This window comes from Somniosus microcephalus, chromosome 11, assembly GCF_052327205.1.
Source record: "Somniosus microcephalus isolate GS21.2 chromosome 11, FLI_Smic_1.0, whole genome shotgun sequence".
NCBI classification, from domain to species: Eukaryota; Metazoa; Chordata; class Chondrichthyes; order Squaliformes; family Somniosidae; genus Somniosus; species Somniosus microcephalus.
Window position 1 is genome coordinate 232,511,075 of NC_140997.1, and position 16,111 is coordinate 232,527,185.

Sequence of the window (16,111 nt, forward strand, 5' to 3'; positions counted from 1 at the left end):
CACCAGAGTGAACCAGGTCCCAAAGTGACCCAGGAGTTCAGATGAATCAGGTCTCACAAAGTGAACCAGGTCCCAAAGTGAACCAGCTCTCCTAGAGTGAACCAGGTCTCCCAAAGTGAACCATGAGTCCCAAAGTGAACCAGGTCTCCCAGAGTGAACCAGATCTCCCAGAGTGAACCAGGTCCCAGAGTGAACCAGGTCCCAAAGTGAACCAGGTCCCAGAGTGAACCAGGTCCCAAAGTGAACCAGGTCACAAAGTGAACCAGGTCCCAGAGTGAACCAGGTCCCAGAGTGAACCAGGTCCCAGAGTGAACCAGATCTCCCAGAGTGAACCAGGTCCCAGAGCGAACCAGGTCTCCTAGAGTCAAACAGGAGTCCAAAGTGAACCAGGTCTCAAAGTGAACCAGGTCTCCCAGAGTGAACCAGGAGTCCCAGAGTGAACCAGGTCTCCCAGAGTGAACCAGGTCTCCCAGAGTGAACCAGGAGTCCCAGAGTGATCCAGGTCTCCCAGAGTGATCCAGGTCTCCCAGAGTGAACCAGGTCCCAAAGTGAACAAGATCACTCAAAGTGAACCAGGAGTCCCAGAGTGAACCAGGTCTCCAGAGTGAACCAGGACTCCCAGAGTGAACAAGGTCCTAAAATGAACCAGGTCCCAAAGTGAAGCAGGTCTCCCAAAGTGAACCAGGAGTTCAGAGTGAACCAGGTCTCCCAGAGTGACCACATCCCAAAGTGACCCAGGAGTCCAGAGTGAACCAGGACTCCCAGATTGAACCAGGTCTCCCAGAGTGAACCAAGTCTCCCAGAGTGATCCAGGTCACCCAGAGTGAACCAGGTCTCCCAGCGTGAACCAGGTCTCCCAGAGTGAACCAATCTCCCAGAGTGAACCAAGTCTCCCAGAGTGAACTAGGTCCCAAAGTGAAGCAGGTCTCCCAAAGTGAACCAGGTCCCAAAGTGAAGGAGGTGCCCCAAAGTGAACCAGGAGTCCAGAGTGAACCAGGTTTCACAAAGTGAACCAGGTCCCAAAGTGAACCAGCTCTCCCAGAGTGATCCAGGTCCCAGAGTGAACCATGTCCCAGAGTGAACCATGTCCCAGAGTGAAACAGGACTCCCAGAGTGAACCAGGTATCCCAGAGTGAACCAGGTTTCCCAGAGTGAACCAGGTCTCCCAGAGTCAAACAGGAGTCCAAAGTGAACCAGGTACCAAAGTGAACCAGGTCTCCCAGATTGAAGCAGGTCCACCAGAGTGAACCAGGTCTCTCAGATTGAAGCAGGTCTCCCAAAGTGAACCAGGTCTCAAAGTGAACCAGGAGTCCCAGACTGAGACAAGTCTCCCAGAGTGAACCAGCTCTCCCAGAGTGAACCAGGTCCACCAGAGTGAACCAGGTCCCAAAGTGAACCAGATCACCCAAAGTGAACCAGGAGTCCCAGAGTGAACCAGGTCTCCAGAGTGAACAAGGACTCCCAGAGTGAACAAGGTCCTAAAATGAACCAGGTCCCAAAGTGAAGCAGGTCTCCCAAAGTGAACCAGGAGTTCAGAGTGATCCAGGTCCCAGAGTGAACCAGGTCTCCCAGAGTGAACCAGGTCCAAAAGTGACCCAGGAGTCCAGAGTGAACCAGGACTCCCAGATTGAACCAGGTCTCCCAGAGTGAACCAGGTCTCCCAGAGTGATCCAGGTCTCCCAGAGTGATCCAGGTCTCCCAGCGTGAAACAGGTCTCCCAGCGTGAACCAGGACTCCCAGAGTGAACCAGGTCTTCCAGAGTGAACCAGATCTCCCAGAGTGAACCAGGTCTCCCAGAGTGAACCAGGTCCCAAAGTGAACCAGGTCCCAAAGTGAAGGAGGTGCCCCAAAGTGAACCAGGAGTTCAGAGTGATCCAGGTCCCAGAGTGAACCAGGTCTCCCAGAGTGATCCAGGTCCCCGAGTTAACCAGGTCTCCCAGAGTGAACCAGGTCCAAAGTGACCCAGGAGTCCAGAGTGAACCATGTTTCACAAAGTGAACCAGGTCCCAAAGTGAACCAGCTCTCCCAGAGTGATCCAGGTCCCAGAGTGAACCAGGTCACAAAGTGAACCATGTCTCAGAGTGAAACAGGACTCCCAGAGTGAACCAGGTATCCCAGAGTGAACCAGGTTTCCCAGAGTGAACCAGCTCTCCTAGAGTGAACCAGATCTCCCAGAGTGAACCAGGTCCCAAAGTGAACCAGGTCCCAGAGTGAACCAGGTCACAAAGTGAACCAGGTCCCAAAGTGATCCAGGTCCCAGAGTGAACCAGGTCCCAGAGTGAACCAGGTCACAAGGTGAACCAGGTCCCAGAGTGAACCAGGTCACAAAGTGAACCAGGTCACAAAGTGAACCAGGTCCCAGAGTGAACCAGATCTCCCAGAGTGAACCAGGTCCCAAAGTGACCCAGATGTCCAGAGTGAATCAGGTCTCACAAAGTGAACCAGGTCCCAGAGTGAACCAGGTCTCCCAGAGTGATCCAGGTCTCCCAGAGTGATCCAGGTCTCCCAGAGTGAACCAAGTCCCAAAGTGAACCAGATCACCCAAAGTGAACCAGGAGTCCCAGAGTGAACCAGTTCTCCAGAGTGAACCAGGACTCCCAGAGCGAACAAGGTCCTAAAATGAACCAGGTCCCAAAGTGAAGCAGGTCTCCCAAAGTGAACCAGGAGTTCAGAGTGATCCAGGTCCCAGAGTAAACCAGGTCTCCCAGAGTGAACCAGGTCTGCCAGAGTGATCCAGGTCTCCCAGAGTGAACCAGGTCTCCCAGAGTGAACCAGGACTCCCAGAGTGAACCAGATCTCCCAGAGTGAACCAAGTCTCCCAGAGTGAACCAGGTCCCAAAGTGAAGCAGGAGTTCAGAGTGATCCAGGTCCCAGAGTGAACCAGGTCTCCCAGAGTGATCCAGGTCCCAGAGTTAACCAGGTCTCCCAGAGTGATCCGGTTCCCAGAGTTAACCAGGTCTCCCAGAGTGAACCAGGTCCCAAAGTGACCCAGGAGTCCAGAGTGAACCAGGTTTCACAAAGTGAACCAGGTCCCAAAGTGAACCAGCTCTCCCAGAGTGATCCAGGTCCCAGAGTGAACCAGGTCACAAAGTGAACCAGGTCCCAGAGTGAAACAGGACTCCCAGAGTGAACCAGGTATCCCAGAGTGAACCAGGTTTCCCAGAGTGAACCAGGTCTCCCAGAGTCAAACAGCAGTCCAAAGTGAACCAAGTACCAAAGTGAACCATGTCTCCCAGATTGAAGCAGGTCCACCAGAGTGTACCAGGTCCCAAAGTGACCCAGGAGTCCAGAGTGAATCAGGTCTCACAAAGTGAACCAGGTCCCAAAGTGAACCAGCTCTCCTAGTGAACCAGGTCCCAGAGTGACCAGGTTCCAGTGATCCAGTTCCCAGTGATCCGGCTCGCTCAGTGTTTGTCGCCCCCTCGCGGCCACTTGTTGTAAAATCTGAAACAATTCCCTCTGCAGCCAGGACCCGGGCCGAGCTGTCCAGCTCCTGCGCCTGATTGGAAACCCCCAGCCCGCCGCTCAGATCCAGCCGCTGCACAATTACCTGCACAAATACCGCCTTAAAAAGCACAGAAAATATCAAGAAATATTTTTTATTCCGTTTTTAAACTTTTTTTTAAATTGCTGATGGAGGGGTCCTTCCTGTGGCCTCATTTTATAGCTGGCTAACGGATTGCCTGTTTCATCGGACTAATTTTTTCCTTCTCTTTTCCTCCGGTGTGTGTTTGTGTATTTAAATGGGGGGATTTAGTAACATTGGAGATGGTTTTTATTTTTATTGAAAGGCTGATTTTTTTCTCCTTTATTCCTGGGTCTTTCCCCCTCCATCCGGGGACCGTCTGTCGGTGTCCGCGGAGATTGCCTGTCACAGATTCCGACAATCTTTAAACCATCTGATTCTCTACAGAAAAACATCTCCCCGAAAATATCATTGAAACTTTTATTTAGAGAAGCGGCCGAAGAATTTATTGATTTTATAACGGGGGCCTGATTCTGACATCCGGGTCTTCTGCCTTTTGCGGCCACGCCTTCTTTGAGCTGTCCCTGATGTTTGCCTGAGAAGCAGGAGCCTGCCAAAGAATGTTTTTAATCAAGTGGGAGCCCTGCATTTAATGTGAAAAAAAATCATAGATTTTTTAAAATAATAAAAGAAAGGAATTGGCTTCGAAGTGACAAGTTTCCAGGCAACTTACTTTAAAACCCAGCTTAAAACAGTGGAGGCAGAGTGAGAGAAAGAGAGCGGCTGCCCACTGAGCCAAGGCCGGCACACACTGACGATCAGCCCCGATCTTATTGAATGGCGGAGCAGACTGTGAAACAGGAACAGACAACGCTGGGAAACAGTCAGCGGGTCGGGCAGCCTCCCCGGAGAGAGAGAAACAGAGTCAACGTCTCCGGGCGAAGACTCTTCGTCAGAACGGGAAGAAAGTTTTATAATGTTGACTCTGTTTCTCTCTCCAGGGATGTTGCCTGGCCTGCTGAGTTTTTCCAGCATTTTCTGTTGTTATTCTGGAAAAAGGTTTTCCAGTTTCCCGCTTCTTCCAGTTCTGACGAAGGGTCGCCAGCCTGAAACGTTGACTCTGTTTCTCTCTCTCCGGGGAGGCTGCCCGACCCGCTGAGTGTTTCCAGCATTGTCTGTTTCTGTTTCACAGATTCTCACAACCTCCGCCCCCCCCACCGAGATCTCTGTGCTCCCCCAATTCTCTCCTCTTGAACATCCCTGATTATAATCGCTCCACCATTGGCAGCCGTGCCTTCAGCTGCCGAGGCCCTAAGCTCTGGAATTCCCTCCCCAAACCTCTCCACCTCACTACCTCTCTTTCCTCCTTTAAGACGCTCCTTAAAACCTACCTCTTGGACCAAGCTTTTGGTCGCCTGTCTTAATGTCTCCTTGTGTCATATTTCTTTGTCTTAAAATACTCCTGTGAAGCACCCTGGGATGTTTTACTACGTTAAAGGCGCTATATAAATACAAGTTGTTTTATTACATTAAAGGCGCTATCTAAAAAGAAGTTGTTTTATTATGTTAAAGGCACTATATGTAAATACAAGTTGTTGTAGTGTGTGTGGTGCAGTTGTTGTAGTAGTTGTGTGTGTGGTGCAGGCACTATATAAATACAAGTTGTTTTACTACATTAAAGGCACTATGTAAATACAAGTTGTTGTAGTGTGTGGTGCAGTTGTTGTTGTAGGGTGTGTGGTGCAGGCGCGGGCGGGGCAGCCGGCCCCGGCTCCGGGGGTCCTGAGCCCACAACATCCGGGCTCTCTTCTTCTCGGCCGGCCGCTCGCTCAAGATGGCGGCTCCCATGCTGCGCTGGAAGCGGGTGACCAACTGCAGCGGCCCGGTGCCCCGGCCTCGCCACGGCCACCGCGCCGTCTCCATCAAAGAGCTGATGGTGGTTTTCGGCGGCGGCAACGAAGGGATCGTGGACGAGCTGCACGTTTACAATTCAGGTGAATATTTAATAAATATAATAATCCGTTTTTTAAAAAAAAGTTGCGTGTCGAGGAGGAGGAGCGGCGGTGGGAAGGAGCGGGGGTGCGCGCGCGGCCGCCATGGTGAAGGATGAGGAAGATGGAGAAACAAGATGGAGCCGGAGCGGTTCCCCTCCCCCCTCCCCCCGCCCGCCCTGGGACCGCCTCAAGATGGCGGCCGCCCGGCCCGGCCCGCGGACAGCCCAGCCCTCGCATCCTGGCGCCAAAACATTACAGCAAAATAACACACAAACCGGCTCAAAAATCATCCATCGGAGCAAATCCTGAGGGGAAGGCAGTTAATTCCCATCGTGGGAAACGATTGTTAAAGGGGAGAGAGAGAGGAATGTTTAAAAAAAAATGCTGCATCTTTTTTAATAATGTGTATTTTATATAGATTTTTACTTGCATATATTTTTGTATTATATATTTACATATATTGTATTTATGTATATTTTTTTGTATTACATATTTATTTACTTTTTGTGTATATATATATATACAGGTAATGTAATTTTTTGTGTATGTATATTTTAATTTTTTTATTTACATATAAAATGCAAATTTTTTTGGTATATGAATATTTTTATTTATATATAATGCAATTTGCCAGAATTATTTATTTTAACATAGCCTCTATCTGCACTGTGGGGTTTCTGTGGGTATTGAACCCTTTACATTTTTCCCTGAGGGGGAATCGAACCCTTTACAATGTCCAGTTCCCTATTAGGGAACTTAACATGGCTCCATTTCTTGCCTTGATTTTGTCTTTTTCCCCCCCCCCCTCAAGTTATGTTGTTATTTGAGGCTGGTGCACTGGGCCTGTTTGTACCCCAGTGTTTGGAGTCAAGCAGTCACGGTTTGATGTTCAGTTCTCTCTTTCTCTCTCGTGTACAACCAGGACGCCATTTCTCTTTGGTTGTCAAGGGAAGGAGCCTCAACAACAACTGCTGCAATAAATGCTGGCCTTGCCAGCGACGCCCACATCCCACAAACTAATTAAAAAAAACAACTACTTGTATTTGTATAACGCCTTTTAATGTAGTAACACATCCCATGGCGCTTCACAGGAGTATTAAAAGACGAAAAAAAATTGACTCTGAGCCATATAAGGAGAAATTGGGGCAGGTGACCAAAAGCTTGGTCAAAGAGGTAGGTTTTAAGGGGCGTCTTAAAGGAGGTGAGAGAGGTAGCGAGGCGGAGAGGTTTAGGCAGGGAATTCCGGAGCTTAGGGCCCAGACAACAGAAGGCACAACCACCAAAGGTTGAGCGATTCTAATCAGGGATGCTCAAGAGGGCAGAATTAGAGGAGCGCAGATATCCTCAAAGGCTTCTTCGTGTGTAAAGGGAGGTTAAAGACATTTAAAGTCCTCAGCAATCAAGGAAGCTTGACACCTGCAAAAATCTGCATCGTGCAATCCAATTCTGCAAAATGTTCATATTTTCAAAATCCACATTTTTAAATTTACATAGAAACATAGAAGATAGGAGCAGGAGTAGGCCATTCGGCCCCTCGAGCCTGCTCCGCCATTCGATGCGATCATGGCTGATCATCCAAATTCAGTACCCGGTCCCTGCTTTCTCCCCATACCCCTTGATCCCTTTAGCCTTAAGAAATATATCCAACTCCTTCTTGAATATATTTAATGAATTGGCCTCTACTGCCCTCTGTGGTAGAGAATTCTTGCCTTTTTTTTAAATAAAAATTTTATGCATCATTTCCTGTCTGGGATATTTTTTGCTGCATTTCCACAAAAAAATGACGTATACATTTATCTTTTAATATTTTCTGATCGAAATTTTTTTGTTGAGTTCTAAAATTGATCACTTGCCTGGCGTGTACTGGGATATTTGGTTCATTGACGTTGCAAAGATTGTTGCAGTCAGCGTGGGATCTAGTCTGAATTCAAAGATGTTTAATTCAAAAGATCTGATTAATGTTTTAGCGTTAAATTCCTACTTTGCTTTTTCATGTTGCTTTATTCAATTTATTGGATATTGCTGATATTTTTGGGTGTTTAAAAGAAAAAAGGACTTGCTGAAGCTTTTACTTTTATAAAACTCCCTCATTATGGCTATTAGTGTGATTTGTAGAGAAATTAACTCCCTCAATGTTGTGTGAAAACCCTGTGTTTATACGCATCATACTTTCCAAAAATTTTTTAAAACATTCATGTGTAGTTTCATCCCCAGATACAAACGTTAAAAGCTACATTTCTCCTAATGTTGCTGAATCAAGAGGCTTTTTAATCCAATTTTTATTTAATTCTTCATAGCCCCAATTTCCTCCTGCCTGACCCATGCTAGGTTAAAGTTCCTTGGGCATTGGCAGCCTTCCAGTAGCTTTTTAAAAATTCATTCACGGGATGTGGGTGTTGCTGACAAGGCCAGCATTTATTGCCCATCCCTAGTTGCCCTCGAGAAGGTGGTGGTGAGCCGCCACCTTGAACCGCTGCAGCCCGTGTGGTGAAGTTACTCCCACAGTGCTGTTAGGGAGGGAGTTCCAGGATTTTGACCCAGCGACGATGAAGGACCGGCCGATATATTTCCAAGTCAGGATGGTGTGTGACTTGGAGGGGAACTTGGAGGTGGTGGTGTTCCCAGGCGCCTGCTGCCCTTCATAATCATAATCAACTTTATTGTCATTGTTCGTGCACAAGTGCAGTACAACGAAGTGTAGGCTTACGGCTCCCGAGAGTGTACATTTAGATTAAGACATTTAAACATTCAACATTCATTTGGCTTGTAATACATTAACATAAACATATAACCATAATAAAGTGCATTGGCAGATGTGCAGGCTTTAGAGTTTATTTGTGGAGTTCAGTAGGATGACAGCCCTGGGAAAGAAGCTGTTCCTAAATCTGGTCGTACGGGTGCGAATGCATCTGTAGCATCTCCCAGATGGCAGGAGGGCGAACAGACTGTGGCTGGGGTGGGTAGGGTCTTTGATGATGGTCCGTGACCTCCGTAAACAGCGTTTCTGGTATATGTGCTCTATGGTCGGTAGCCGGGTGCCGGTAATGCGTTGGCAGTTTTGACTACCCGCTGCAGGGCTTTCCGGTCATAGTAGCTACAGCTGCCATACCATACTGTGATACAGTTCGTCAGGATGCTCTCTATTGTGCAGCGGTAAAAGTTAGAGAGGATCAGGGGTGACAGGTTACATCCCTTCAGCCTCCTTAGGAAATATAGGCGCTGCTGGGCCTTCTTCACCAGAGAGGAGGTATCGAGGGACCAGGAGAGGTCTTCTGTGATGTGGACTCCGAGGAACTTAAAGCTTTCCACCACAGCCCCATTGATGTGAATGGGGGTGTGACTTCTGCCTTTAGACTTCCTGAAGTCCACAATGATTTCTTTGGTTTTCTTGATGTTAAGGGCCAGGTTGTTATCGGCGCACCACTTCACGAGATGCTGGACCTCCTCCCTGTAGGCTGACTCATTGTTGTTGGTGATCTGGCCTACTACCGTGGTATCATCCGCAAACTTGATGGTGTTGGAACCATGAACAGCCACACAGTCGTGGGTGAAGAGGGAGTAGAGGAGGGGGCTCAGCACACATCCTTGTGGGGCCCCCGTGTTCAGGGTCGGGGGGGGAGGTGTGGTTACCTAATTTGACAGACTGGGGTCTGTTGTTAGGAAGTCCAGGGTCCAGTTGCAGAGGGAAGTGTTCAGGCCAAGAGTGTGGAGTTTGGTGGCCAGCTTGTTGGGGACGATAGTGTTGAATGCTGAGCTGTAGTCTATGAACAGCATTCTGATGTAGGTCTCTTTACCATCTAAGTGATTCAGTGCAGAGTGTAGAGCAGTTGTGATTGCATCCTCCGTTGATCTGTTTGCACGATAGGCAAACTGGTGTTGGTCAAGAGAGGCGGGAACACTGGCTTTGATGTGAGCCAGGACCAGTCTCTCGAAACACTTCATTATGATGGGTGTGAGTGCGACAGGTCGATAGTCATTCAGGCACGTCACAGCCGTTTGTTTTGGCACAGGAATAATGGTAGCGGTCTTGAAGCATGTAGGGACTACTGCCTGGGCCAATGACAGATTGAAGATGGCGGTGAAGACATCAGTCAGCTGATCAGCACATTCCTTGAGTACCCTTCCAGGGATGCTATCCGGTCCAGCAGCCTTTCGTGTGTTCACTCCGCGTAGAACACCCCTTACGTCGGAGGTCGACAGAGTGAGCACCTGGTCTTCCGGGAGTGGCAAGGCTTTGGTAGCCGGCTCCATGTTGTCCCTGTCGAAGCGAGCGTAGAAGTTGTTAAGCTCCTCCGGGAGGGAGGCATCACTAACCGGGGGGCTGGTGTTTTTGCTCTTGTAGTCAGTGATGGACTGGATGCCTTTCCACATGCGCCGGGGGTCCGAGTTGTTGTGGAAATGATCCTCTATCCACAGTGTCTGTTTCCTTTTGGCAGTCCTGATACCCTTTTTTAGGTTGGTCCTAGCTGCACTGTAAGCCGCCGCGTCGCCAGATTTAAATGCTGCGTCGCGAGCTTTCAACAGCGAGCGGACCTCTCCGTTCATCCAGGGTTTCTGGTTGGGGTATGTCCTGATATTTTTATGGGTCGTGACGACCTCGACGCAACTGTTAATGTAGAATAGCACTTCTAGGTGGAAGAGGTCGCGGGTTTGAGAGGTGCTGTCGAAGAAGCCTTGGCGAGTGGCTGCAGTGCAGCTTGTAGATGGCTCACTCCAAGTAGCCACTCTTTTTGCATGGATTTTTGACCGTAGGGAGCATCACATCTGAACCCAATCTTTTCACGGCTGATATCCATAATGGCAGCACAGGTGATCAGGAATCGTGGTCGGATTTTTTGAAACCCTCACCGCGGGCCCCAAGACCAGTTTATAGCCCCCCTTCTCCCTGAAGCCCAGGTACCCCTCCTTGCTCAGTGTCTGTTTTTCTTTCTCCTTTATGTGAGGAATGCATTCCAAATACAAGTGTTCACAATCTAGTGATCAGAAGTGAGAGACCGCACTGAATACTTTTTATTTCTTCCCTAGTTCAGATTATGCGCATTGTATGGTGCAGAATCAAGGTACCCAAAATGTGCAAGGTTAAAAGATTTCCTCATTTTCAGGCATTTTCTGGGGCTGTGGAGTTATGTCATTAGTCTGTGCTCTTATTTGGGGATCTGTTATATAAATCTTTTTTAAAGTGGGTGGAAGGAACAGAGCGCCCTAGTGGGTGTACATGCACACATCGTTCCCTCCATCCCTCTCCCTGGTCACTGTCTGAGGCTGAATCCGACCATTTGCAACCTTGGTGTCGTATTTGACCCCGAGATGATCATCTGACCACATATCCAGACCATCACCAAGACTGCCTCTTTCCACCTCCATATCATCGCCGCCTCTGCTTATCTGCTGCTGAAACTTTCATTCATGCCTTTGTTACCTCCTAGACTTGACTATTCCAAAGCACTCCTGATTGGCTTCCCATCTTTCACCCTGAACTTGAGCTCATCCAAATATCCGCTGCCCATGTCCTAACTCGCACCAAGTCCTGTTCACCCGTGCTCGCTGACCTACATTGGCTCCCGGTCCAGCAACAGCTTGATTTAAAAAATACTTCTCCTTGGATTCGAATCCCTCCATGGCCTCGCCCCTCCCTATCTCTGTAACCTCCCACAACCCTCTGAGATCTCTGCGCTCCTCCAATTCTGGCCTCTTGCGCATCCCCGATTTTAATCGCTCCACCATTGGTGGCCATGCCTTCAGCTGCCTAGGCCCCAAGCTTTGAAATTCCCTCCCTAAATTTCTCTGCCTCTCTACCTTTCCTCCTTTTAAGATGCTCCTTAAAACTTACCTCTTCGACCAAGCTTTTGTCATTTGCCCTATTAGCTCTTTATGTGGCTCAAGGCAAATTTTGTTTGATAACGCACCTGTGAAGTGCCTTGGGATGTTGTATTACATTACAGGTGCTATATAAATGCAAGTTGTTGTTTGAAGGTGACAAGACATGTTGAGAAGGCTGTTAAAAGGGCACAGGGATCCTTGGCGTTGTAAATAGAGACATAGAGTACAAAAGCAAGGAAATGATGCTAAACCTTTAAAAAAAAAACACACTGGTTAGGCCCCAGCTAGAGCATTGTGTCCAATTCTGGGCACCACACTTCAGGAAGAATGTCAAGACCTTCAGATGCAGAGGAGATTTACTGGAATGGCATCCGGGATGAAAGTCTTCAGTTTCATGGAGAGACTAGAGAAACTGGATTTGTTCTCTTTAGAACAGAGATGGTTAAGGGGAGATTTGATAGAGGTGCTCAAAATCATGAATGGTTTTGATAGAGTAAATGAGGAAAAACTGTTTCCAGTGGCAGAAGTGAGCCAGAGGAGACAGATTTAAGGTAATTGGCAAAAGAACCAGAGGCAGCATGAGGGGGAAAAGTGACCCAGCGAGTGGTTAGGATCTGGAATGCACTGCCTGAAAGGGTGGTGGAGGCAGACTCGATCGCGGCTTCCGAAAGGGAATTGGTTAAGTATCTTGGATAAGTAACTGAAGGAAAACAATTTGCTGGGCTACGGGAAAAGGCGGGGCAGTGGGACTAGCTGAAGTGTTCTCGCAGAGCGCCGGCACGGGCTGGATAGTTACAGCACAGAAGGAGGCCATTCTATGATTCTATTCTAGAATTGGAAAGCTCTTTCAAAGAGATGTCACTGGCTTGATGGGCCGAATGGTGGCCTCCTGTGCTACGTTGACTCTCATCAAAGTCGCAAATGACATCCTTTGTGACTGTGACAAAGGTAAACTATCCCTCCTCGTTCTTCTCGACCTGTCTGCAGCCTTTGACACGGATTGACCACTCCATCCTTCTCCAATGCCTCCACTGTCGTCCAGCTGGGTGGCACTGCACTCACCTGGTTCCATTCTTATTTATCTAATCTTAGTGAGAAAATCACCTGCAATGGGGTCCCCCAAGGATCTATGCTTGGCCCCCTCCTATTTCTCATCTATATGCTGCCCCTTGGCGACATCATCTGAAAACACAGCGTCAGTTTCCACATGTACGTTGACGACACCCAGCTCTACCTCACTACCACTTCTCTCGACCCCTCCATGGTCTCTAAATTGTCAGACTCCAGTACTGGATGAGCAGAAATTTTCTCCAATTAAATATTGGGAAGACTGAAGCCATTGTTTTCGGTCCTTGCCACAAACTCCATTCCCTAGCCACTGACTCCATCCCACTCCCTAGCATCTATCTGAGGCTGAACCACACTGTTCACCACGTTGGTGCCTTAATTGACCCTGAAATGAGCTTCCGACCACATATCCGCAGCATAACAAAGACCGCCTATTTCCACCTCCGTAACATCGCCCGTCTCCGCCCCTGCCTCAGCTCATCCGCTGCTGAAACCCTCATCCATGCCTTTGTTACCTCTAGACTTGACTAGTTCAATGCACTCCTGGCTGGCCTCTCACATTCCACCCTACGTAAACCTGAGGTCGTCCAAAATTCGGCTGCCCGTGTCCTAACTCACACCAAGTCCCGTTCACCCATCACTCCTGTGCTCTCTGACCTCCATTGGCTCCCAGTTAAGCAGCGCCTTAATTTCAAAATTTTCATCCTTGTTTTCAAATCCCTCCATGCCCCTCCCTATCTCTGTAATCTCCTTCAGCCCCACAACACCACCCCCCCCCGGAGATATTTGCGCTCCTCAACTTCTGCCCTCTTGAGCATCCCTGATTATCATTGCTCAACCCTCGGCTGCCGTGCCTTCAGCTGCCTAGGCCCTAAGCTCTGGAACTCCCTCGCTACCTTTAAGACGCTCCTTAAAATTTACCTCTTTGACCAAGCTTTTGGTCATAGAATCATAGAAAATTACAGCACGGAAGGAGGCCATTTCGGCCCATCGTGTCCGCGCCGGCCAACAAAGAGCTATCCAGCCTAATCCCACTTCCCAGCTCTTGGTCCGTAGCCCTGCAGGTTACAGCATCCCAAGTGCTTTTTAAATGTGGTTAGGGTTCCTGCCTCTACCACCCTTTCGGGCAGTGAGTTCCAGACCCCCACAACCCTCTGGGTGAAGAAATTTCCCCTCAAATCCCCTCTAAACCTTCCACCAATTACTTTAAATCTGTGCTCCCTGGTTTTTGACCCCTCTGCTAAGGGAATTGGTCCTTCCTATCCACTTTATCGATGCCCCTCATAATTTTATACACCTCAATAAGGCCTCCTCTGTTCCAAGGAAAACAGACCCAGCCTATCCAGTCTTTCCTCATAGCTAAGATTCTCTACTTCCGGCAACATCCTTGTAAATCTCCTCTGTACCCTCTCTAGTGCAGTCACATCTTTCCTGTAATGTGGTGACCAGAACTGCACGCAGTACTCTAGCTGAGGCCTAACTAGTGTTTTATACAGTTCAAGCGTAACCCCCCTGCTCTTGTATTCTATGCCACGGCTAATAAAGGCAAGCATTCCGTATGCCTTCTTAACCACCTTATCTACCTGGCCTGTTACCTTCAGGGATCTGTGGACATGCACTCCAAGATCCCTTTGTTCCTCTATACTACCCAGTGCCCTACCATTTAATGTGTATTCCCTTTCCTTGTTAGCCCTCCCCAAATGCATTACCTCACATTTCTCCGGATTGAATTCCATTTGCCACTGTTCTGCCCACCTGACCAATTTATTGCTATCTTCCTGCAGTCTGCAGCTTCCTTCAGTATCAACCACACAGCCGATTTTAGTATCATCTGCAAACTTCTTAATCATACCGCCTATATTCAAGTCTAGATCATTGATATATACCAAAAAAAGCAAGGGACCTAGTGCTGAGCCCTGTGGAACCCCACTGGAAACGGCCCTAATTTCTTCTTATGTGGCTCGGTGTCGAATTTTTATCTGATAACGCTCCTGTGAAGCGCCTTGAGACGTTTTACTACGTTAAAGGCGCTATATAAATACACGGTTTTATGATTAGTGCGGAATGCCGCAGTACACAGATTAAAGGGTAAGACGGTACATGATCAGTGGTGTACATTTAAGGAGTTATTTTACAACTTCCAAAAAAAATATATTCCACTGAGGGAAAAAAGGGTGTAAAAGAAAAGATAGCCATCCGTGGCTAAGTAAAGTAATTAAGGATAGTATCCGACTAAAAACAAGGACATATAAGGTAGCCAAATCTAGTGGGAGGATGGAAGATTGGGAAGTCTTTAAAAGACAGCAAAAAATAACTAAAAGATTGATTAAGAAAGGGAAGATAGATTATGAAAGTAAATTAGCAAAAAATATAAAAACAGACAGTAAAAGTTTCTATAGTTATATAAAAAGAAAAAAGGTGGCTAAAGTAAATGTTGGTCCCTTAGAGGATGAGACCGGGAAATTAATGGTGGGAAACATGGAGATGGCAAAAACACTGAACAATTATTTTATATCAGTCTTTACAGTAGAGGACACTAAGAATATCCCAACACTGGACAAACAGGGGGCTCTAGGGGGGGAGGAACTAAATACGATTAAAATCACTAATGAAGTGGTACTTGGTAAAATAATGGGACTAAAGGCGGATAAATCCCCTGGACCTGATGGCTTGCATCCTAGGGTCTTGAGGGAAGTAGCGGTAGGGATTGTGGATGCATTGGTAATTTTCCAAAACTCGCTGGACTCAGCAAAGGTCCCGGTAGATTGGAAAACGGCTAATGTAACACCCTTATTTAAAAAGGGTAGTAGGCAGAAGGCTGGAAACTATAGACCTGTTAGCCTAACATCTGTGGTTGGTAAAATGTTAGAGTCCATTATTAAGGAGACAGTAACGGGACATTTGGATAAACATAATTTAATAGGACAAACTCAGCATGGTTTCATGAAGGGGAAGTCATGTTTGACAAATTTGCTTGAGTTTTTTGAGGAAGTAACATACAGGGTGGATAAAGGGGAACCAGTGGACGTAGTGTATTTAGACTTCCAAAAGGCATTTGACAAGGTGCCACACAAAAGATTATTGCTCAAGATAAAAAATCACGGGATTGGGAGTAATATTCTGGCGTGGGTGGAGGATTGGCTCTCTAACAGAAAGCAGAGAGTTGGGATAAATGGTTCGTTCTCAGATTGGCAACCAGTAACTAGTGGTGTTCCGCAGGGGTCAGTGCTGGGTCCCCAACTCTTTACAATCTATAGTAACGATTTGGAGGAGGGGACCGAGTGTAACATATCAAAGTTTGCAGATGATACAAAGATGGGACGGAAAGTAGTGAGTGAGGAGGACATAAAAAACCTGCAAAGGGACATAGACAGGCTAAGTAAGTGGGCAGAGATTTGGCAGATGGAATACAATACTGGAAAGTGTGAGGTTATGCACTTTGGCAGGAAAAATCATAGAGCAAGTTATTATCTTAATGGCAAGAAACTGGAAAGTACTGTAGTACAAAGGGATCTGGGGGTCCTGGTGCACGAAACTCAAAAAGTTAGTATGCAGGTGCAGCAAGTGATTAAGAAGGCCAGTGGAATGTTGGCTTTTATTGCTAGGGGGATGGAATATAAAAACAGGGAGGTATTGCTGCAGTTGTACAAGGTATTGGTGAGACCGCACCTGGAATACTGCATACAGTTTTGGTGTCCATACTTAAGGAAAGACATACTTGCTCTCGAGTCAGTACAAAGAAGGTTCACTCGGTTAATCCCGA

At 47.7% G+C, this 16,111-nt stretch overlaps 1 protein-coding gene across 1 annotated transcript in view; it reads left to right on the forward strand.

The window, feature by feature from the left end:
- Nucleotides 1-5,262: 5,262 nt before the first annotated feature.
- Nucleotides 5,263-16,111, forward strand: part of LOC147111333 (host cell factor 1-like) — a 121,298-nt gene continuing 110,449 nt past the window's right edge. The window contains exon 1 of the mRNA XM_086002123.1: nucleotides 5,263-5,460. Within this exon, the coding sequence (XP_085858249.1) occupies nucleotides 5,301-5,460 (160 nt within the window). The 5' untranslated portion in view covers nucleotides 5,263-5,300. The remainder of the gene's footprint in view (nucleotides 5,461-16,111) is intronic.